This window comes from Emericellopsis cladophorae (genome assembly GCF_022114955.1).
Source record: "Emericellopsis cladophorae strain MUM 19.33 chromosome Unknown NODE_52_length_165805_cov_119_926832, whole genome shotgun sequence".
Classification (NCBI taxonomy): Eukaryota; Fungi; Ascomycota; class Sordariomycetes; order Hypocreales; family Bionectriaceae; genus Emericellopsis; species Emericellopsis cladophorae.
In genome coordinates this window covers 69,059-90,991 of record NW_026250977.1, presented here as the reverse complement: position 1 = coordinate 90,991, position 21,933 = coordinate 69,059, and the positions used below count along the sequence as shown (strand labels likewise).

The window sequence follows — 21,933 nt, the reverse complement described above, 5'->3', positions numbered from 1 at the left end:
ACAAGCCTGTGTAGGACAGTCTGACGACCATGTCTCTCAACCGCATCGGGAGCATCGAGACGCTCACAGACCTGAATGTACGTCGAGGAAGCGATGCAGGGACTCGACCACGGCGTCTGAGCTTCAACCCCATTCCACAAGAATGGAGTTCTCCTCATCCATCCCCGAATAAGTCTACCGACCGGCAGGACTTCTTCGGGGAAGAAGAGCCCGAAACTCTGGCTTCTCCTACAGAACGGAAGCCAGCCCCGAAGCCATTAGGTGACGAGCCTGTGAGTGCATTCGACGTCTCACCATGGATGAGATATTGTAAGCCACCCGCGCCGCCTGCACCCCTACAACGTGACGGAAAGCTAACGTCAACTCAGTACAAATCGGGACGGCCGTCGTCTACTGTCTCTTCGCAGCTGGTGTTGTATTTGGCTACGCCGCCATCAAGCCCGTGTTCATACGCGAGGGCGCATACAGCAATATATGCCCAGAGAGCGACGACGACACCTGCGTCGAGATTCATCTCAACCTCATGTTCACAGTCGCAGCTGTTGGCACTAACCTTGCCGCTCTGCCTGTGGGGGCCATTCTCGATAACTTCGGACCACGCGTCTGCGGTATCCTGGGCAGCGTCTTCTTGACACTTGGAGCACTTCTATTGGCGTATGCGCAAGAGCTACCATTTGACGCCTACCTGCTTGGCTACCTGCTTCTTGCTCTTGGCGGTCCCTTCACCTTCATATCCTCTTTCCAGCTATCCAATGCTTTTCCTCGCCACTCAGGCCTTATCCTTGCGCTACTGACGGGCGCTTTCGACTCGTCGAGCGCAGTCTTTCTAGTCTATCGCATCATCTACAACGGCACGGACGGCCAATTTGACCAAAGTCGGTTCTTCCTGGTGTATCTGGTCGTCCCTGTGTTCATCGTTACTGTCCAGCTCCTGTATATGCCTGCCAAATCATACAAGACGGTGGGCGAACTGGTCGACCAGGCGGATGAAGCACAAGCGGCCAACGACAGTCAAACGTCGAGCACCTCCTTTGATGATCAGGTGACGGAGGAAACCGCCCTTCTACGCAATGAGCGCCGTCAGTTGCAGATTGAGCAGCGCCAGGAGCGCGAGCACATTGTGGACGAGGTTGAGTCTCTGCTTGGCTCCGTCACAGCCGATGACCTGGTCGAGGAGGAGCAACGCAAAAACACAACCTCGGGCGTGTGGGGTGTCATGCATGATAAGACCGTCTACGAGCAGATCACATCGCCTTGGTTCATCTTGATCTGTCTCTTCACCGTCATACAGATGACGCGCATCAACTACTTTGTGGCGACAATCAGGCCGCAGTACAAACACTTGCTCGGCGATGCGGACAGAGCGGCGGAGATCAACAACTTTTTCGATATCGCCCTCCCAGTGGGCGGCATTTTTGCCATTCCCTTTATCGGCATCATCCTCGACCACACCAGCACTGTTGCCGTTCTGTCTGTCTTGGTGTCGATTGCCAGTCTGATTGGTGTTCTCGGCGTCCTTCCGTACGCCTGGGCCGCGTATGCCAACATCACCCTGTTTGTGCTGTATAGACCGTTCTATTACACGGCGGTGTCGGATTACAGCGCAAAGGTGTTCGGGTTCCGGACGTTTGGAACTGTCTATGGGTTGATCATCTGTCTCTCCGGGTTGCTGAATCTGTCCCAGTCGGCGCTGGACTTGATGTTCCACAAGACCTTCCACGGGAACCCTGTGCCAGTCAATCTGATGCTGCTGGCTGCTGGCATGGTTGTGGGCCTGTCCTTGTTGGTGTTTGTCGCTGTGCAGGTGCGAAGAAGACAGTAGGATATCCTCTTCGTTGTCTATGCGCATGATATGGATGAACATGAGTATCAGACGCAAGGAGCAGAGTTGACGCTCCGATGACGTTGCTGGGGTACACATGATATTGGTAATGAAGTGAGATTAAATATACCCTGATGTTGGCTACGATTCATATCTCCCTCGGTTCGATGCTTTGTATACTTTGCAGTGAATCTACCAATCGATAACGGCCTGCTCGGAAGGTTCCTCACCGCAGTATTGGGTCCACCCATCAAGCTGCGCACTGGCTCCCTTCAAGACCTTGCTGAATCCTGCGTCGCCGGCATCTCCTTGACAGTGCTTCCTGTAGTCCTCGGAACTGAGCTCACCCTGCTCCAGGATGGACGCAGGGTACTCAATTTGGAAGACTGGTTTGTCAGCCTCGACGTAGACCTGGAAGTCCTGGCAAAAGTCCCATTCGCGACAAGATTCCAGCACGGCAAAGTCCAGAGTCTCGACCAAGGCAGGGGCCATGGCGGGCGCGTTCTTCTGGCCAACCACAAGTGCACCAGAGTCATGCGCAAACTTGGCGAGCTTGATGAGATAATCCGTGTAGTCTTGCTGCGTCAGTCCAAAGCCAGTCGCATCCTCGTCTCCTTGGGCCCAAGCATCCACGTTGTCAGGGTCAACCCCGTCGCAGCCGAGGACGGCAGCCTCCTCGATGCGCTTGTACATGAGTTCTATGACATCTTGGTTGCGGATGTCGAGGTACCACTCATCCTCATAGTCACCGCCCAATGTCTTCCCAATGGCAGCCTTTGGGAAGGCATCCTTATCGGCGTCCCAGTCCTGGAGGGCGCCCGCGTTGAAGTAGCAAAGGACAATCTTGCCAGAGTCCTGCCATCTGGTCAGCACGCGCGCGGGTTTAGAGCGGATTTGAAGGTCGTTCACGTACCTTGATCGCGGGGATGGTGCCAGGGAAGTCACGAGCGTGCTCCATGTCAATGTCATAGACAAAGCCGTCTTTGGGGACTATATCGTCCGCCGTGTCATGCTTGATAGGTTTGTGGATGCAGATATTCCACTTGGTGCCCCTTTCAAGACCGTCAAAGATATTAGCAGCGTTAGAAAAAGAGCCAGCTGCCAAAGCCACATATACCGAGAGGATCTTGGAGTTGACCATGTTGGGCGATTCGGACGAGGGCTTTTTTCACAAAGGGGCCTTCAGGTATTAGAATCCGTAAGACAGGAGAGTGAATTTGATGAACTTCTATCATAAACTGCACTGGACGGCTCTCCTTTTTAAGGCGCACCAGGCGGGCGTCGCCAGCGAGCCTCAAGGTATTACCCAGGCATGTCAAAAGGATTCAATATCGGAAGGATTCAATCTCGAAACATGGTCGCAAGTCCGTACACCTGGTCCCTATCCCGGTCCGTTTCTATGTAAGAGCTAAGACCTAGCAGGGGCCTTGACATGGGCATGTTGCGAATGCAAATTGCTTGGTCAGACCTACTTCATGATCAAAGGAAGCAAGCCAGTGCTATGCTGATCTAGCCAGAACTTGCGCTGGCAGGATGCAGTAGCCAGGCAAGCTGGAAGTAGAAGAGGTGTGAGTCGCTCGATTGCTACAGATCGAGTACGCAACAGGCACGTCGTCTTGATCAGCCAAGAAGGCTCCACCAGGCCAGATCCGATATCCAACCATCCCACCTTGTTTTAGCTCATTTTGACCTGTCAGGCTGTCACTCGCGCATGGGCAAGGGAAGGAACAAAACAACACAGCCTAATCTCGAAGGCGAAAAGCGTCATTGTTCTGAAGTCAGACTACACGTAGGGCTGACATCGTGCTAAGAACCGGGGGAGGTGGGATGGTCATGGATGACAGTGTCACGCCTTGATGATATGTCTCTTCGAGACTGGCGATGATGTTTCTTCGTGCCGTTGTACTAAATGCGATGCTTGTGGCATGGACTGGAGTGACAGGGCTCGTCGAATCGGATCGAGATCGTTCGGACCAAAGTACGGATAATTGAAGTAGTCCGTCGCATTGGTAAAAAAGGGGAGGCATGCCGTCTTGCGTGACAAATCCGACGTGCAAGGCTAGGCCTCCCCTCTCTCAGTACTCCATGGCCTGCCCGATGGCCGACTCACGAGCTCTTCGAAGTTCATCTCTCTTCTCCTCAGTCTCCTCCTTGATGCGCTGTTCGACATCGTCCCTGATCCCGCCTAGATCTGGCGGGATCACCTGCAAAGGAACACTTGGTGCTGCCTGGACAAAGCGCAACTGCTCCGTCACATGCTGTACAATATCCTGCAGCTTTTTCTGCGTGTTGCGATTCGGTCGCGGCTCGCCGAGAATCTGCTCAAGAGTCGGAAAGAGCGTTTCATGCCTGAAGTGATCCCTCCAGGGAGTGTGAGTTGGGATCATATGCTTGAGCTTATCTTGGTGATCGATGGCTATGCTTGTTTCGTACGTCCAAGCGCGGGCAACGTTCCTTGGGGTGTAGCCACCACCTCCGAACAGGATCAGAGGGATTCCAACTCTTTTGCAAAAGTCCACACAGGCGCCATGGCCTTGTACCTGCAGATTGAATCGCCCGAGTCGGTCGCCGGCCAGGGAATCCGCACCGCACTGCAGCGCAATGGCACTTGGCCTGAATTTTTCGATGCATTTGCCAATGACCGAGTTAAATAGCCAGTCGTATTGCTCATCCGTGATTCCGTCGTTGAGTGGTACGTTGATTGCATGGTGGGAGCCTGGGTTATGCTCGCTCTGAGGGCCGTTGTCGTCAAGCGCGCCTGTTCCGGGAAAGAAGTTTTGGGGGTCGTACTTGTGGAAGGATACGGTCATGACCCTATCGGTGGAGAAGAATGCCTCTTCAACCCCATCGCCGTGGTGGACATCAATGTCTATATAGAGTACACGCGGGTAACAGCGCAGCAGCTGCAAGATTGCAATGACAATGTCATTGATGTAACAGAAGCCCGATGCTTCAGATTTCTTGGCATGGTGAAGACCTCCTCCCCAAGCAATGGCAATGTCGGACTGCTTGGTGCAAAGCTTGCGAGCAGCATCCAACGCGCCCCCAGCTGACATGGAACAATAGTCGTAGAGGCCCTCGAAAAGGGGGCAATCCGAACCTCCGAGGTTGAACTTGAGATCAGGATTCGGATTCTCTACATCGAAAGGGACTGGTTCGGGCAGGACCGTGCCAAGGAAGTCGAGGTAGTCTGTCGCGTGGAACGAGGCGAGTTCCTCGTACGTGGCAGCGCGCGAGATGTAATTGTCCATGGCGAAGGACATGCCATAGGAGTATATCAGGCTCTTGGAGAGAGTCAGGCGCCACGGTTTCATGGGGTGTGTCTGCCCGAAATGGTGCTTCTCCATGTCTGGATTGCAATGGAACGAGACATTGTAGCCTTTGGGTCGCGTCACACCTGCCTCGAGGGCGTAGCGCTCACATTTGGCAGCAAACTTGGCATTTTCAAGCTCGCTGGCCTTTCCAAGAGGGATGTTGTACTCCTCTACAATGTCATCCTTCTCTGAGGCATCGAGCCTCTTGTGAGGCAGGTAGTTGGGTTTTGGAACTCTGAAACGGTAGGTGTCCATACTGTTATGAAGGCGCGGACGCCTCCGGGCGTGAGTGAGGTGGATGATGCCGCTGTCGGCTGAGAAGCTTTCGCAGTCCGAGACAGAATATGAACCGCGAATAGAGCTGCGCAGGGTGCGTCGCACCAAATGCGCGAAAGTGACGATGGAAGGTTGAGTGAGTGAGTGAGTGGGTGTTGAAGGTACCATCTGAAATTCAGTAGACTTGGAGATCATGCAGGTACCTTCCCGACGCTAAGCCTCAAGAAGAGTAGTGCGGGGATTTTGTCGGTCGGCTGCTGCTGTTGCTGCTGACTGATGCAATAATTTGAGTTCTGGCTCAGATGATAGACCGGATGTCGTGGTCGCGGTTCAACAATCGATCACCATTCAATCGAGTGTCTTCTCCCAACTCAACTATCACCGACTGTGACAGCAAGCCACACTTTACAGCATTCGGCATTTTCAAAAATCTGAGAGTTTGCTTCTCTTTCAAGGCCTGCTGCCGTGAGCTGAGAGTAGCGATCTAAACTGCAAGAGTCGGACCTCGACTGGAACACCGCCACCTTCCACCATCTACACACAATTACCCTGACAAACACAGACCAGAGGTGAGCTCCGACATTCGTCCAACTCTTCATATTTTGCGCGTGCTTTCACAACACGTGGCATAGCTGCCCTGGGATTACAAGAGGTGCTTGCGAGTACTTTGGCGTCGCACGCTGAAGACCCACGTCCGTCAGTGAGTGACGACCTGTGCGACTGGGGTTCCCGGTCTCGATCCGAGCTTCGGCACTACGTCGCGCGGTGGGCTGAGAAGTTTCACCTACCTTACCTACTTCGCCGCACACATCACTTATTGTCGAATTTTGAACGCATCAGAGCATAAGCGAGCGAGCGTGTGGCTCTTGCACGCATGTTTATTGGCTGCTTACATGCTATTACTTCCCCGTGTGCCTGCTTTCAGCATACCAAACCTCATCACGCGTTGCAGTGCTTATTCGTGCGCAACCCTTCTTCGCGATACTGAAATTTTCGTCTGATCGCTCATCGAGCCTTCGGACACGAAGCTTACAGTCATGCCCAGAGACGACTTGTCGATTGATTTCGTCAAGAGGATGCCTCCAGCCGAAGCTGTGGATCCAGGGGTGATCCTCGACGACTGGATCAACCGCGTACAGAATCTACCAGAAGAGATTCGTTTCTGCCACGATGAGATTGCAGACAGAGACCGCCAATACAACGAACAAATACGAATAATCGAAGATCGGGACGCGAAGATCCAGAAACACATCAAGGCGCATGGCAGCCATGAGCCAAATCCGAAGGAGGAGGGGCTCCGGGCACAAATACGCGAAGCCTACGAGCGAGCCGACAAGATCCAACTAGAGAAGATCAAACTTGTGCAGAACTCGGCACTCATAATGGATAAGCACATCAAGACCTTGGATTATCAGATCAAGCAACTCTACGACCGCAGCGAACACGGTTTCTCAAACCCCGACGAGCTCCCATCACTCATCCGACCAAGCGCTGCCAATAAAACTGCTACCTTCAGACCAATGCCCACAGGTGGCAACATAGCTCCAGGTCCTGCTGCAGCCGCCGCTACTGCTCCTCCGAATGGCGCTGCGTCGCCTGCGCTCAATCGATTGCCCGGTCACGCCAATGTCCGAACCACCCAAACTCAGCAGCAGCTACAACAGCACGCCTCCTCGGCACCGGCTACTCCAGCTGCCAGTATGATTCTTAACCGCCAGCAACGCGAAGGCTCTACTGGCCCTGCGACAAAAAGGGGGGTCCGTGTCAGCTCCGGTCTCGGAAACGTACCGGTCGCCTCCAGCGGACTCGCCAGGCATTCTTCCCTCGGTCCTGGCACGCCCAAAGGCGCGCCTGCGGGCGGTCAGGGCGGCGCTTCGAGGGCTGGCAGTGTCGGTCCGAAGCCAAACTCTGCAAAAACAACGGCGGGCAGTGGCTCGCGACGTGGAACACCTATCGGAGTCGTACGCAAAAAAGCAGCCAGCAAATCATCGCTTTCGCGGGTCAAGAAGGCCTCCAACAGGAACTCGCCGGCATCTACAGCGGATAGTGACCTCTCTGATGCTGTTAGCGGGAGCGACGTTGACGATGGCGAGCACCGCTCAAGGGGGACTCCGGCTGGTGATGGCAAAGATGCCGACGGCGACGACGCTGTTCTGGATGCGGACGAGGACGAGGACGATGGTAACGATGACCGGAAATATTGCCTGTGCAACAATGTAAGCCATGGCGACATGGTTGCGTGCGACAACGACGATTGTCCATATGAATGGTTTCACTGGTCCTGTGTTGGCCTCAAAAGCGAGCCGAACGGGACCTGGTACTGCCCCGTGTGCTCTGAGAAATTTAGGAAAGGGAGGTGAGGCCGCGGCAGATGGTCATGGGGACCCAGCAATGGTTTTTATGTTGGGAATTGGGATCGGGAGGTCGGCGTGCCTCGGCGTTCGTCACGGCTGATACCCTCGCTCGCATGTTTAGGCGTACTATATAGCCTGTCATACCATGAATGCGATTGCACATTGGGAACGTCTGGTTGTTTTTTGTCTTTTAATTTCCACGGCGAATTACTACCCCTTAAAAATCATTTCGGAGTGTGCAGCTGACAACCCCACGCCTAACTCCGGCTGTCTCTTCTCTCAATTTTTCCACTATAGCTCCTCTTCCCTGGACATCGATCACAAAGTCCTCGAGTGACCCTCCGACGCCAAAGTAATGCTGCTTGGCACCCACCAGGGCCACTGCCTTTGCAGTACCAGCAGCCCGCTCGCGTTCAAGGAGAGATAGCGTGGTCTCCGCAAAGGCTTGCAATGCTGATGGAGAATAAATCGTCTCTGCTCCAAGGATAAGGGCAGATGACGCATCCTTCTGTGGAGCATGCCCGTAGACAAGGTCGACAAACTGCTCGGACCAGCCTCCTGACAGGAAGGACAAGCTGATACCACGAGATGTGAGAAATTCTTGGAACGCGTCAATGACTTCCCGCGAGAGTTCGAGCTCTCCGTCCTCGGCGAATGCGTCCTGCAGAGCCGGCATGGTGGCTTGCTGTGTGAGGGCCCAGCTGAGGACGAAGTTGGGCAGCGTGACGAGCTGGAGAACGGTAGGATTGTAGTCAGCTATCACAAAGGAGATCCGTCTCGGGGACTCCGATGTAGATGCGTGGGACCATTGGAACATTGCCAGTGAGGGTAGGGCGGTACCGCAACCAAGCTGTTGCTGATCAGTCACTGCGTGTCAAGACTGATGGTTGTTTGGCAAGTCTCACCTCGATTATGCGCACAGGCGCGTCGTCGTCATTGGAAAAGTAGTTTCCCGATGCCAGTACCTTGACTAGATCAAGACTGCTCTCCCAACTCTTGAAGCCGCCCTCATAAACGCCCGTCTTTACATCGTGGCTTCCCAGCCCTTCCATGCCCTCTGCCTGACCCTCATCCTCAGCCATCAGCTGGATCCTCACATCCCAGAGCTCTCGACGGGGAATTTGCATCGAGCTTCCATCATCAAGACTGACATTCAAGTTACTAAAAGCAATCTTGGAAGGTAAGGTTGAGAGCAAGGCCGGAAGGTCATGATGGGTTGGTGGAAGTTGTGGTCTTCCGGCCACGGGGAAGGCGCTCGGTTTTGACGGAGGCGGTGGCGCGGGCGTATCGCTCACGCCATCTATATCATCGCCTGAGAAGCCGAAAGAGAATGCCATGGTCAGAGGTGGTCTGATTCAAGGATGAGATTTCATTCGAACTGTTTTGAGTCTTGACGCCGAGGTTTGCGACACTGTGTTTGCCTGAAGATTGTGGGGCCAAAAATCGAACGTCTCATCAACGCCATCATCGCGTGCGCCTCACCATCACCCTCAGTTTTGCTGGCAACCTGCGATTTCCGCCTTCGCATAACGTCGACCTACCTACAGAAAGGAATTAGTTTCGTGGTAATGCGCTCATCTCTTGCTCGGCAGGCAGCCGCGACAGCCGCCTCTGGCTTCAAACCCAGTCCAATGGCACTGCTGCCGCCCATGCCACTGTATCGTCGTCTCTTCCGCGCGCACAGAAAACACTTGCCTCACGAGATGCGCGTGCTGGGCGATGAATACATCAAGGCAGAATTCCGGGCGCATCGCAAGGTGGACAATCCCGCCCATCTGGTATTGTTTCCCAACAACGCGACGCATCTAATGGCAAGCGCCCATCCCCTAACGTCTCACAGATTGGGTTCCTCACAGAGTGGCAATTATACGCACAGAAAGTCGAAGGTGATTCATGGAAGGGTGAGAAGATTGAAGAGGGCAAACTGCAGAAGTTGTCGGACGAGCAGGTCCACCAACTCTACGAACTCATGCAGGCGATTCAGAAGCGCGGGTCGGATGACGACGGGTCGAGCTCGTAACGTGGCCATCCAAGGGTTTGACCTGGACATAGGAGGCATGTAGGATTGTGTATAGTTGATTGCATACGGAGCGGAGTGGACATTTCCTCAGCCATTATAGCAAGCCACAAGCAACAGTGAATGAACCTTCATAGTTGGGCACATAATTTATGACGTTTATGATTCATTCATCACCCACTGTCACAAATATCTAGACTCCATTGCCTCCAGTATCCACGCGCCTTGAATAGCGCTGACCTTTTTAGCAAAATTCTTGGTGGTGTAGATGTGCTCAAGAAACATGATGGCTTCCTTCTTCTTGCCATAGAGCACACTCGACGGATGTATAGCTACGGTGTGCTTCCCCTCGGCTGTAGCGTAGGTACCGTCTGGCTGCAATGTAGCCACTTTGTGGGCGAAGCCCTTGAGGAAGCATTTGATTATGTTCTCGGCTCGGTCAGGCGATACAGGTACGAATGGCTGGGGATCGGCAGGTGGCTTATCAGCCAGGAGCTTCTGTTTAACGCAGAGATCGCGCAGCTGTCGTCGGATGTTCAGGGCTTGCCGCATGTTGCGTCCGTTGATCCCGCGGGCCTGACACCAAGCGTTCCTGTCGGTGTTCTCTGACGTGTAGCGTTGCATGGTCGTCAGAAGCGTAATGATATCGCCTTCACGGCGGTGAAGCTCACTGCGCACCTCGCCAATTTCTTCTTGCTCCTCTTCTGATTGCAGCTGCAAGAAGATATCGCCGCCGGCCGTGATGAGAGACACCACGTCAATGGCTTCAAGAAGACAGTCGTACTCGGGCAAAGGCGCGGCCAGGAGAACAGTGGCGAGCGGCGCTGGCAATGGCAATCTCGCCATATGAGAGCCTTCAGATGTGAGCTGGCCATTCTGATCCAGAGCACCGAGGAAGTAGAGATGAAACATGGCCCTCTTGATAGCTTCAATGTCCGGAGGGTCGATCAAGGGAAAGTTGATCACATCTTGGATACCCCTGGCTTTCATCGTCAAGACAGCGCCGAGCACGTCGTTTCGCAAGATTTCAGGTAGATCAGCCTCGCGCAGACCCTCATAACCTTCCTCCGTGTAGAGCCTGAAGCACTTGCCCGGTCCCTCACGGCCAGCACGGCCTTTTCGTTGAATCGCTGACGATTTCGAAATTGGTTTCACGAGAAGTGATTCCATACCCAAGCGCGTTCGGAATTGCTTGACCTTGGCTTTGCCGCAGTCAATCACGTATCTGACACCGGGTACTGTCACTGACGTCTCGGCAATGTTGGTTGCCAGCACAATCTTGCGGGTGAAGGGGGCCTTGACCGGCATGAAGGCATCCTTTTGGGCTTCCATGGACAACTGCCCGTACAAGGGAACAGCCTTGATTTTCGGTACATTCGACGCGAGCTCAGCCGCGCGCTGCTCGATGAGCTTCTGTGCCGATTCGATCTCTTCTTGTCCAATGAAGAAAGCTAGTATATCTCCTGGAAATGGTTCCTGAGTGTGAACCTTGAGCGCCATGTCGACCAGTGCGTCGTTGATATTGGTTACAGGCTCGGGTTCGTATAAAGTTTGTACGGGATACTGCCGCCCCTCGATCCTCAGGACCTGGATAGCCTCCGACTGCTTTTCTTCAGGGTATATGTCCCGGAAGAATGACTGGATGACCTCCACATCGGCCGTAGCACTCATGATGATGACCTTCAGGGGGATACCCCCACGACCCGCGTTGTCCCCAGCAAGCATCTGCTTCAGAAACCCCACGAGTAGATCAACGTCCAGACTGCGCTCGTGGATCTCGTCGACAATGATAGCGCTGTAGTCTCTCAGGTTGGGATCTCGCAGCAACTCCTGCAAGATCATGCCTTCGGTGAGAAACTTGATCCGCGTGCCACGCGGAACCTTGTGGTCGAACCGCACCGAGTAACCAACCGTCCCGTCCCGCTCTCCAGGCTTCAGCGGTGTACCCTCTTCGCGAGCGACGCGGTGCGCCAGCGTTGTGGCCGCGACTCTTCGTGGCTGGGTGATTGCAATCATACCGCCCACGTTGACTTCCTCAGTCCCAATCTTGACTTTCCGGCGCTTACACCATGATTGACGGTGTAGATACTGTGGCACTTGGGTACTTTTTCCTGAACCCGTTTCACCAATCAGGACAAGAACCTCGGAATTGCGCACCGCCCGCTGTATCTCACCACGGTACTGTGCGATGGGGAGCTCATCTTGGGCTTTACGGATGTCAGCCTGCGGTTTTGATGGTGCTGCTGCGGAATTGGCTTTGCGGTCTCGCCTAGGGTTGTGCGCGTGTGCTTTGCCTGGGTTGGACACTGTCGCTGAGGCCTGTCTCGGTGAAGGCACCGCTGCTACATCTGGAGGCGCAGGCGCAGTAGCCTCTGGGGCCACTGTTGGCGGCGCACGCTTTACGACTGGCGCATTTGCGAAATTGGCTATAGCTTGGGCCAAAGGGTCGAGATTTTTCCTGCGTTTGGCAGATGGCGCCATGATGTCGGGTCCAGTGGGTGATGGAGACGGTGAGACCGTATATAATAATAGTTGGTGGTCCTCATGTTGGTGCTGGATGTCTGTTTTCTGACTGACGCCGGCACACGTGATCAACAGGCGGCGGGCCCGGGGCCCGGCCGCCTAGCCGGGACCTGTCAGCGTGTAAACTTCATTTGCATTGAAGCGGCGTGCTCTAGTTTAGTTTGGAATTGCTACATATTGGCATTCTAGTACTGACGAAAAATGACCATTCACCAGGTGAGCCATGAGGCTTTTTATCACCGTATTTGGGGAGCTTCCATATCCAAAGCAGCATGGTACGTCTGAGCCAGACACTTCCGAGCTATGTAGTATATACAGCGGCAAGGAAACCCCTGAGTGTATTAATATGCGAATGCTTATGACGAGCCAGCGAGTGATCGATCCAGCTACCGCAAGAGACGGCCGCGCAAGCGCGTAGTTCCCAATGCTGAATCTGGTGTAAAGTGAACATCTCTATTTGATACGAGCTAGGCGCTCTCTGTTCATCCTTGTTTGATCGTCTACAGCATCGCTCTAGTTTGGCCGTTAGCACCTTGTCACAATCATTTGAGGGGCGGGGCGTTACCTTGTCCATAATGCGGTTGATTTGCGAGTTCTGGGTGTCGACCTCTTGACCAATGGCCTTACCAATGCGGTTCATCATGTGGACTTGGCCACTGAGTTGATCAATACCATCGTCGATCTGGTCTTCCAGCTGCCGTGCTTCGTCATCCTCGTCGTCAAGGTTATATTTGCCGTAGTTCTTGTTGCCAGTCCGACGAACTTGTGGCCCGCGCGACACATCTTTGAAATTGCTTTCCATCCGCTGGTTCGCGGCATAGCCGTCTCGACGTGTAGCCTCCCTCTGCTCCCGCTCGGAGCGATGGCGATCGAGGACCTCCTCGTCCGCCTTCATCTGTCGCTGCTTGGAAGTGAAGGGGTTGCCCACATGGACCGCAAACATGCTGCGGTTCAGCGTCTTGAGTTCGGCTGCCCTATCCTGCGCAATCTTGTTCTGGTTCGATGCGAGATCGAGGTGCCTCTCGGTGTTGTACAAGCGCTCGCCTTGTGCTCCGAGGCGAGCCAAGGTGGCTTGCCCAACCTCAGTGGCTTGCTGTGCGACCAAGAGAGAGCGATTGACGGAGCCGGCGCTCTCCTGCTGGACCTTCCTCTTCTCCGCCAGGATGGCCTGGTACTCTTGCTCTTCCTGCTCCTCAGCCGTGAGCTCCCTTTGCTCGCCATAGCCCCCGTAATCACCACCGGCCGGGGCGTCGCCAGCCTGTGAATAAGTCGGGGGCGGATCGTGCGCCTGCGGCGGCAGTCTTTGCGCGCGCTCCTGAGCTCCCGAGAAGAGTGCGTCACGATTGCTATCGGGCTCCTCGTTGCTCACTGAACCAAGACCTCCATAGCCGCCAGGGCCTCTAGCACCGGCTGCCGGGGCATTGTACTGGTTCTGCGAGGGCGCTTCGTATCGATTGCCGCCGTATCCACCACCGGAGCCATAGCGATCACTGCCATATCCCTGTTGAGGAGGGGGTGCGCCGTACCCTCCGCCACTCTTTGGCCCTGGCGAAGATGAGGATGACGAATACGCGTTCTGTGCTTGAGGGCGAGGTGCGCCAGAAGGTCCTCCATCGTATGATCCATTGCCTCCTTGGGGCCCTGCCGGTCGGTCGAGGCCAGCTCGAGCTTTTTGATAGGCGGTCATCTTCGCCGGGTCGGCATATGGATCAGCTTGGGAGGGTTGTCGAGCGTACGGGTTGTCGGATTGAGGGGCAGGGGATGACTTCTTTCGACTGAACAGGCTGCTGCGACCGCCATCGTCTTCGTCGCCACCCTTTTTGCTGCCAAAGCTGAACTTGCCCATGTTGCGTGCCTCTGTCGAATAATGGTGATTGAGTGACCGTGCGACTAGAGCAGGATCGTGGTGTGGAGGAGAGAAGAGGTCGAGATGGCCGGGACACGCAAACTGTCCGAAAGGTGCCTGATCCGACTAGGCTGGGCTGTGGCGATGCAAGCCGCTGGGGATACCACGACTGGAGGCAGAGCGTAAGGTACCTGTACCTTGCCTTTATTAGTGAGACACCCGCTGCAGCAGTGCTGAATATCAGCGTTTCGGGACCTTGAACCTGTTCTGCACACCTGCAGGCTGTGTCTGCTCCAGATATGCTTTATTTAATGCTCTGTTGCGCCGCTTTAGGATGAGAGTTGGGTAGGTGATGAATCCCCCACATTCAGGGACCATTGGGTGAGACTGGTGTCTCGAGTTCCGGCCGCTTGCTGAAGGTCTCAGTTTCGAACTGGAGGCTGCGCATAGCGCAATGTATTTGCAACCTGCAGTAGCTCTCGCAAGGTCCAGTCCGTAGACCGGGTAACTTGGTTTCAACATATCACTAGGCCATTTGAATCAATTGTATTCATACAAGCCAGCATATTGTGCAATGAATATCTGTTCGAGGTGTGGCTCCCTGTGCACGCTACGCCATTTTTTATGTCAAGGATAGGTTAACTCGCTTGTGGATTACGTTATAATACGGCATTGCTCAACTTGACTCACATTTCTTCACACGTCCTGCACCATTGATTCAGTGCACGTTATTCAGAATTATCTAATGTACTGAGCGGGTACACAGAGCCTCCGCGACGCCGAATACAGCACCTTGGGCTCAACCAGTCTTAGTCGGCGTCGACGTAGGGTAGTCTGGAAGCGGCCGCTTCTTCTCGCTAAGCCTATTTGAGTACGCTTAATTGTTCAGTCATGAACGTGATCTCACCATTCGACGACACAGAGTCTCGCCGATTCCAACTCGAACTCACCAGTCTTCTTTACCGTGATCGCCTCTTCTACGTCTCTCCCTGAACCCTTTTGATCCGCGTGTCTCTCATCTCGCGTATCAATCTACGTGTCTGGCGCAAGTCGTTACTGTGGCGTTCTGTTCCTTTCTTCGTTATCATATGAGCCACCGCCGACGGGAGTGTTGACTCACCGACATGATCTAGCTATATCACTGATACATGAACCACGCCTCACCTCCCACGTCAATCCTGATCTGGACCACTACATTCCGACATTGGGTCTACCTCATCAAGATGATAAGAAACAATCACCTACGCAAAGTCACCGGGAATTGTACACGTTATACAATAAGCATGGGTCAACGGCAAACCACGAGAACAATACGAATCAATTGAGGAAGCGTTACGCTGCGAGATCAAAATGGCGTCTATTTTCACTTGGGATCCCAACCCTCCCAAGGTTGCCTCCCCGTGGCTGATACCAACGGACTCTGGTAAGTCCAAGGATGGGGACAGCGTCAAGTCGAAGCCAGGCACGGCCCCGCACGCTGGATTGCTGTCGGATTACGGAGTCACCAAACTTCGAGCCGAGCCCGAAGATGGGCCCACCGAGTACAAGCTCCACCTGCTTTTGCGGCCCCGTAGAGCTTACAAGTCCATGACCACAGCCTCAAGGTCTGTCGGGTCGTATGCGGGACGACCAAGGGAGCCTACGTCGGATGGAACGCATGCAGCAGCAAGCCAGCCCCGCCAGCAGCGGTTGCTCCAGCTGACCACGCAGTTGCTGTGGCGGCTGCAGCAGTCCTCCCCCTATCATGTATCAAGCTCCAAGGAGATCACACTGCCAAGGTTGCCGGGCAACGATATCGACTTGGAACGGGTCAAGAGCCAGGCAAGTCTCCTACCTGGCCTCGAAGAGTCAAGAGGTGCCTTGTACGAGATAGGCGTTTCTGACGATGGGACTCTTGTTGGACTCACGAAAGATGAGATGGACGAGAGTATCAAGACGCTTCGAGTCATGGCCGCTAGTCTTGGTTGCTCTGTAGAGGTACTGCGCATGGTCATTGTCGGAGACTGCGAATGGTTCGACACTCTTGGGCCGGAGAAGACAGAAGTTCCAAGAGAAGCCCCCTTATGGGTTGCGGAGGCTCTCGTCACGCCAGATCTGGGTGGCGAACACCGCCATGGCGACGAGACCGAGTACAACAAAGCCGGGTCGACATCTGCAAGCACCACACCAGGACGGGAGGAGGCCATGGTCGTGCCTCACACAGGCAAGTCAGGAACGCCTCAGCTCAGAGTCACGTTCACAGGCCCTACGACTTCTGGAAAGTCGAGTCTACTCGGAACCCTTTCCACTGGTGCACTGGACAATGGGAGAGGCAAGAGCCGTCTCAATCTGCTTAAGCATCGGCATGAGGTGGTCTCGGGCATTACCAGCTCCATTGCTCAGGAGCTCATTGGATACAAGGACCAGGACATACTGAACTTCGCGCAAAGGAACATTGAATCCTGGATCGACATCCACGGTTGTGCTGAGGGTGGACGGCTCGTTTTTGCGTCCGACTCAGGAGGTCATCCTCGATACCGCAGGACGGTCCTTCGCGGTCTCATGAACTGGGCACCTCACTGGAGTGTTCTCTGCATCGCGGGCGATGACAAGGAGCTCGAGCAAGACAAGCAAGGTGCCACGCCGGAAACGGAGAATGTCTCAGCTGCCGTCGCTGCCAACGGAGCCTTTGTCAGGGCGCACTTGGACTTGTCCTTGAAGCTCAGTGTCCCGATGGCCATTGTCGTGACCAAGATGGACCTTGCGTCGAAGAGCAGCGTGCAAAAGACAATGTCCAAGATTCTTTCGGCCATAAAGGAAGCCGGCCGGATGCCAAAGATTGTGCAGCCTGATGCTAAGGGCCATGCAGGCCTGCTGCGGATCCCCGACGAGGATCTCACCAAGATACGCGGTGTCGTGAGCAGCATCACGGAGTGCGGCGATTTGACAAAGCATGTGCCGATTGTTCTCACTAGCGCCGTAAAAGGGACTGGAATCGGGCTGCTGCATGCTTTGTTGCAAAGTCTGCCAATGCCACCAAAACCAACATCTGAAGACTTTGTCGGCATGGCCTTGAATCCAGAGCAGCCCAAGGTCCTCTTCCACGTCGACGACACTTTTACACTGCCTGCATCATACAGCATACCTGCCAGCAATGCGGCCGCTAAGCGTGACCGCGGCATTGTTGTTTCGGGTCATTTGCGATTTGGCAACTTATCCGTTGGGGACTCTATCGTGGTTGGGCCGTTTCCCCCAGAGGACGACGAGGCAAGGGTCTTCGCACCCGAGGATAAGGCATCCCCCGGGAACTACGGGCTGTCGATATCTCATCCCTCCTCCGCGGAGCTGGCTAAAGTCGCCATGAAGAACGCCGTGTCGGCCTCGACAATTGCAGGCGAGTGGCATACGGCTGAGATTGTGAGCATTAGAAATCTACGCCTGCCAGTCCGGACTCTTGAGTCAGGCCAGGCTGGAACGATTGGTCTCATTCTGAATCATTCCTCCACAGCTGGGCAAGAAGGTTGTGAATGCGTGTCGCAAGACTCTCCCAGGATACGGCGTGGAATGGTGCTTGCCATCCCATCGAAACACATGGTCAACACAGGCCTGTCATTGCAGGCCGCGAGCGGGTTCACGGCCACATTCAAGGACCCCGATATAAACTCACTGGCGGTTGGTGCGTTTGTCAACGTCTATGTTGCTAGCGTGAGAGCGACTGCGCGCGTCCGAGGCATCTCGCATCATCGCCGTGACGCTGCTGCCGGACCAGGAGCAGCAGATGACGACATTGATGATGTCTTTGCCCTCAACGACGAACCCGAGCAAGGGGTGGCTGGCGGTGCAGAGGGCCCCAAATTTGGGGCCGAAGTGTTCCTGGAGCTGTTGCATAACCGAGAGTGGGTTGAGCTGGGATCGCCCGTCATTCTGTTGGAGGGTGGTAGCCAGGACAAAACCGGGTTGGAGGGTTATGTTGGGAGGATCATAGAGATTGTGGAGTAGTCATTGTGTGTGCAGATCGTTTGTATGGTAGTTGCAATCTTGTACTATTATTTTATTCGCCCAATGACAACCTGCTCATACCCGTACAAGGCCGTAGAATAGCGTCCACGTCAGCACAAACCCCGGCATGCCGCTCGCCAATCCACCGCTCCAGAACTGCAAAGCGCCTTTGAAGAAACGCTGTGTGTCCCCGATCGATCGCCCTTCAGATAATGACTCGGGCAGAACTTTGACGACATAGACGAAAATAGTCGTAATGACGGAGAGGACGAGGTAGAGAAGGAAGCCGTTGTAAGATTCGAGGCCGAGGATACCGGCCGTGACGCCGAAAAGCGAAGATGTGAGGCTGTAGAGATTCGAAAGTGTCTAAACTCGGTCAGGATACTGTCGCTTTGTGGAGCGTCTGGGGTGCTTGCCTTTGTGTTGTGTATCACTGACTCCGTGACGATCGGATGGATCTGGTTTTCTCGTTCGATAGACATGGTCCTGGTGCTTCAATGACGCGGAAAGGGTTGCTCTTCTTGCTCTGGGTCTACGACGACTGTTTCAAAGATGCTAGTCCCTGAGGCTGCTTTGCTTGGGCGAAGACCTATGGATGGATGGTCGGCCTTGGCTGGCGATAGCTTCAAGTCGTAGCTCCACAATGGAACATAGTCCGCGTCACGTGACATTGACTCCATAGCCTGGATTCCTGCCCGCCAAAATGCGCCATTGGGCTGGGTAATACTAAAGCGGTCCACCGATATTTCGAACACTCGGAAGAGGTATAGTCATTGAGCGTAGTGGATTTCGCAAAATTTCGTTTCTGGGGATGGCAACGCTTCAATGCTGAGGGAGAGCAAGCGTCAAGATGGACAGAAGTTGCGCCCGGGCTTGAACAACATCTAAAGGCGTCCTTCTATCAGGGGCTAATTGTACCAAGCAGGTAGCCAGACCACAAACAGTACATAGATGCATTAAGCTTCTCCTACTTGGTACGGCGGAAAACTGGCCTAGCCGTCACCGGGAGTGGGATGTGGAGAGATGTCACCCATGTCGGCCGGCCGGCGCGTCCAGTCTCGGCCTTCGCGTGCCCCTCCTCTATAGCGGGGTGCGAGTCCATGATTCTGAGAAAATCCACCGGTCAAGGGCTATCCTGTGACCCTTTGCACTCAGTAATCGACCCGTCGGACCCTCGATTCAACGCCATGGAGCTGACATTCGAACCATTGAAGAATGACCTGTTGCTGCGGGCAGCGCAGGGTGGGTAGACCCCTCCCATGTGTGCGGACAGCCGTGCGCATCGAGGTACTCGAGAGAGCTATGCTGAGATGGTGTCGTGGATAGGTCAAGTCGTGGAGCGACCGCCCATGTGGGTGATGCGTCAAGGTTCGTGCCACTGCCGCTTCCCGCTCCAAGTTGTCTCGCTCTGCTGACATGTCGTGTGCAACGGCAGCTGGGCGCTATCTCCCTGAGTACCACGAGGCCAAGGGCGGCCGAGACTTCTTCGAATGCTGCCGCGATCCCGAGGTCGCCTCGACGCTGACTCTGCAACCCATTGAGCGTTACGCCGGCTTGATCGATGCTGCCATCATCTTCTCCGACATTCTGGTCATTCCCCAGGCCATGGGCATGGTGGTGGAGATGATTGACAAGAAGGGGCCGCATTTCCCCAACCCGCTCCAGAACCCCGAGGACGGCCAGTATGAGGAGGTGCTGCAGCGCAACGTCAACGTCGCCGAGGAGCTGGACTACGTGTACAAGGCCATCACCCTGACGAGGAAGAAGTTGGCCGGCCGTGTGCCCCTGATTGGATTTTGCGGTGCTCCTTGGACACTGTTCTGCTACATGGTCGAAGGCGGCGGAACGAAGCTGTTTTCGCAGGTCAAGACATGGATCTACAGGTACCCCGAGGCCTCCAAGAAAATGCTGCTCAAGATCGCCGACATTTGCGTGGAGCACCTGGCATGCCAAGTGCGAGCTGGAGCACAGGTAAGGTTCATCCGTAGCCCTTGGTGTAGAACGCTACGGTGCAGACCAGCCATGTGCTAATCTTGTTGCAGGCTGTGCAGGTGTTTGACTCATGGGCTGGCGAGCTTGGCCCTGCTTCCTACAAGGAATTCTCGGAGCCGTACCTCAAGCATATCTCCGCCATGCTACCCAAGAGACTCGCGAGCCTCAACATTGATAGCGTTCCCAAGATCGTTTTCCCAAAGGGCGCATGGCACGCGTTGGACTCGGCATGCAGCATGGGCTACGAAGTTGTTGGCATGGACTGGCTCCAGAGCCCAGCAGACGCCGTCAAGATCCGTGGGCCTCGCAACGTCACGTTCCAGGGCAATGCCGACCCCGGCATTCTGTACGGGACCAAGGAGGGCATCACGAGGGCTGTGAAGGAGATGGTGGATGGATTTTGGGTTGGTAGCGGAAACAAGGGCTGGATCGCCAATCTCGGTCACGGTAAGTGATTCTCTGGAGCATGGAGAGTTTATTCACTGACTGAAAGCGTAGGAATCACCCCTGGTGTTGATCCTGACAACTTGAAGTTTTACTTTGAGGAGATCCATCGGCTGACGAAAAGCTCATGAAGCGAGGGAGCCAAAGGACCTTAGCTTTCAAAAAAGGGGAAAACAAGATAGAAGCAGTTCGAATGGAAGTGCAACGCACTACGCTTTAATGTCCTGTGACATTCCTTATTATCGAGGATGAACCCTTCATCTAACCCATATGAACTCCTTTCCTGCAGCAACCCATAATAGACGTAATTGGAAAAATCAAAATCAACATCAAAATCAAATTAAAGGCAGGGACACAAGTCACACTACGCCTTGCCCTTCCCGAATAGCCAGTGCTTCTTCGCTGCCTTCTCAGCCTTCTCGAGCCTGTCGCCATCTTCGCCGCTGATGGTGCTGTCTTCGTCGTCGCGAATGGCTTGTTCGGGAGGAGTATCCTGGCGATCAGCCTTTGCGTTCACCTCCTTGTCTTTGAACACGTTGCCGGCGCCGCCGCGACCGGAATGCTGCGCACCATAGCTAGGGCGACGAGGAACACTGTCCGAAGAAATTAGTCGCACCATACCGACAAATCAAGGGATCCCCGAGTCCGTAACGTACCCTTGGACGTCCTGTCGCAACCGGGTTTCGGCGGGATCAGTATTCTTGGCCATGTTGCCCGTGCCGCCACGACCCGTGGTGACGACGGCCTTTTTCAGCGTCGGCGTCTCGAGGTCCGAGGGCTGGATTTTCGGGGACTGTGTCGGGTCGACCATGTTCCCCGCGCCGCCGCGGCCATGCGAAGCAAATTGCGACATTTCGTGCGGACTCTGTCGCGGAAAGGCCGAATGTACTCTGCAAGAAAGTTCAAGAGAATTGAGAATTCAGACAAGGCTCTTCTCAACTGGCGGGACCCCAGGTAAATAGAGAGAATAGGATGTGGCGGAAACTGAAATGGTGTTGGGCTGAGGTTTTCAGTTTGGGTCGTGCCCTTTAGTCGGTGTCATAACTGTCATTACAAAATGGCTGTACGTAACGCCCAGAGTCCAGACCAAAAGCCACTTTCCCCGCGATTTCACCTTCAATAACCTTAAAAATTGCCATGCGTCGGGCGGTATGCGGGTCGATCGATCCTTGGATTGAGCTTGGGCCCGAGCCTCGTCCAACTTTCATTCGGCCTCGGCCCTCATCCCATGGTGTTGCTCGAGCGTGGCAGGTGGTATTACCGTGTCCAATGCAAACGAACCTCACTCGGGCTTGGCGCAAAGTCAGGAGCACAGCGTACTGTTCAGAGGAGCGAGCCAGTCCGTTTCCAATGCCCAGCCTCCGGGA

At 54.6% G+C, this 21,933-nt stretch overlaps 12 protein-coding genes across 12 annotated transcripts; 5 read left to right on the top strand and 7 right to left on the bottom strand.

The window, feature by feature from the left end:
* Positions 1-29: 29 nt before the first annotated feature.
* On the top strand, positions 30-1,822 carry J7T54_007576 (uncharacterized protein; the record flags this gene model as incomplete). Its single annotated transcript, XM_051508986.1, has 3 exons — positions 30-77; positions 174-309; positions 369-1,822. The coding sequence occupies 3 exons, from the start codon at positions 30-32 to the stop codon at positions 1,820-1,822; spliced, it is 1,638 nt and encodes a 545-aa protein (XP_051359977.1).
* A 192-nt stretch (positions 1,823-2,014) lies between these two features.
* On the bottom strand, positions 2,015-2,963 carry J7T54_007575 (uncharacterized protein; the record flags this gene model as incomplete). Its single annotated transcript, XM_051508984.1, has 2 exons — positions 2,015-2,677; positions 2,736-2,963. The coding sequence occupies 2 exons, from the start codon at positions 2,961-2,963 to the stop codon at positions 2,015-2,017; spliced, it is 891 nt and encodes a 296-aa protein (XP_051359976.1).
* A 934-nt stretch (positions 2,964-3,897) lies between these two features.
* On the bottom strand, positions 3,898-5,391 carry J7T54_007574 (Histone deacetylase-like protein; the record flags this gene model as incomplete). Its single annotated transcript, XM_051508983.1, has 1 exon — positions 3,898-5,391. One exon carries the CDS (start codon positions 5,389-5,391, stop codon positions 3,898-3,900), a length of 1,494 nt encoding a protein of 497 aa, XP_051359975.1.
* Positions 5,392-6,449: 1,058 nt separating this feature from the next.
* J7T54_007573 (Inhibitor of growth protein 3) lies at positions 6,450-7,772 on the top strand (the record flags this gene model as incomplete). Its single annotated transcript, XM_051508982.1, has 1 exon — positions 6,450-7,772. The coding sequence occupies one exon, from the start codon at positions 6,450-6,452 to the stop codon at positions 7,770-7,772; it is 1,323 nt and encodes a 440-aa protein (XP_051359974.1).
* Positions 7,773-7,983: 211 nt separating this feature from the next.
* J7T54_007572 (Histidine protein methyltransferase-like protein) lies at positions 7,984-9,103 on the bottom strand (the record flags this gene model as incomplete). The annotated part of the gene is made up of 2 exons (XM_051508981.1): positions 7,984-8,616; positions 8,672-9,103. The coding sequence occupies 2 exons, from the start codon at positions 9,101-9,103 to the stop codon at positions 7,984-7,986; spliced, it is 1,065 nt and encodes a 354-aa protein (XP_051359973.1).
* A 366-nt stretch (positions 9,104-9,469) lies between these two features.
* J7T54_007571 (Acetate non-utilizing protein-like protein) lies at positions 9,470-9,786 on the top strand (the record flags this gene model as incomplete). The annotated part of the gene is made up of 2 exons (XM_051508980.1): positions 9,470-9,544; positions 9,607-9,786. The coding sequence occupies 2 exons, from the start codon at positions 9,470-9,472 to the stop codon at positions 9,784-9,786; spliced, it is 255 nt and encodes an 84-aa protein (XP_051359972.1).
* Positions 9,787-9,966: 180 nt separating this feature from the next.
* J7T54_007570 (ATP-dependent RNA helicase-like protein) lies at positions 9,967-12,264 on the bottom strand (the record flags this gene model as incomplete). The annotated part of the gene is made up of 1 exon (XM_051508979.1): positions 9,967-12,264. The coding sequence occupies one exon, from the start codon at positions 12,262-12,264 to the stop codon at positions 9,967-9,969; it is 2,298 nt and encodes a 765-aa protein (XP_051359971.1).
* Positions 12,265-12,759: 495 nt separating this feature from the next.
* J7T54_007569 (Protein transport protein-like protein) lies at positions 12,760-14,152 on the bottom strand (the record flags this gene model as incomplete). The annotated part of the gene is made up of 2 exons (XM_051508978.1): positions 12,760-12,819; positions 12,872-14,152. The coding sequence occupies 2 exons, from the start codon at positions 14,150-14,152 to the stop codon at positions 12,760-12,762; spliced, it is 1,341 nt and encodes a 446-aa protein (XP_051359970.1).
* A 1,350-nt stretch (positions 14,153-15,502) lies between these two features.
* J7T54_007568 (GTP-binding protein-like protein) lies at positions 15,503-18,130 on the top strand (the record flags this gene model as incomplete). Its single annotated transcript, XM_051508977.1, has 1 exon — positions 15,503-18,130. The coding sequence occupies one exon, from the start codon at positions 15,503-15,505 to the stop codon at positions 18,128-18,130; it is 2,628 nt and encodes an 875-aa protein (XP_051359969.1).
* A 75-nt stretch (positions 18,131-18,205) lies between these two features.
* On the bottom strand, positions 18,206-18,612 carry J7T54_007567 (ER membrane protein complex subunit-like protein; the record flags this gene model as incomplete). The annotated part of the gene is made up of 2 exons (XM_051508976.1): positions 18,206-18,476; positions 18,569-18,612. 2 exons carry the CDS (start codon positions 18,610-18,612, stop codon positions 18,206-18,208), a joined length of 315 nt encoding a protein of 104 aa, XP_051359968.1.
* Positions 18,613-19,317: 705 nt separating this feature from the next.
* Positions 19,318-20,697, top strand: J7T54_007566 (Uroporphyrinogen decarboxylase-like protein; the record flags this gene model as incomplete). The annotated part of the gene is made up of 5 exons (XM_051508975.1): positions 19,318-19,372; positions 19,457-19,498; positions 19,566-20,101; positions 20,173-20,569; positions 20,621-20,697. 5 exons carry the CDS (start codon positions 19,318-19,320, stop codon positions 20,695-20,697), a joined length of 1,107 nt encoding a protein of 368 aa, XP_051359967.1.
* A 233-nt stretch (positions 20,698-20,930) lies between these two features.
* On the bottom strand, positions 20,931-21,419 carry J7T54_007565 (uncharacterized protein; the record flags this gene model as incomplete). The annotated part of the gene is made up of 2 exons (XM_051508973.1): positions 20,931-21,159; positions 21,223-21,419. The coding sequence occupies 2 exons, from the start codon at positions 21,417-21,419 to the stop codon at positions 20,931-20,933; spliced, it is 426 nt and encodes a 141-aa protein (XP_051359966.1).
* Between the last annotated feature and the right edge of the window lie 514 nt (positions 21,420-21,933).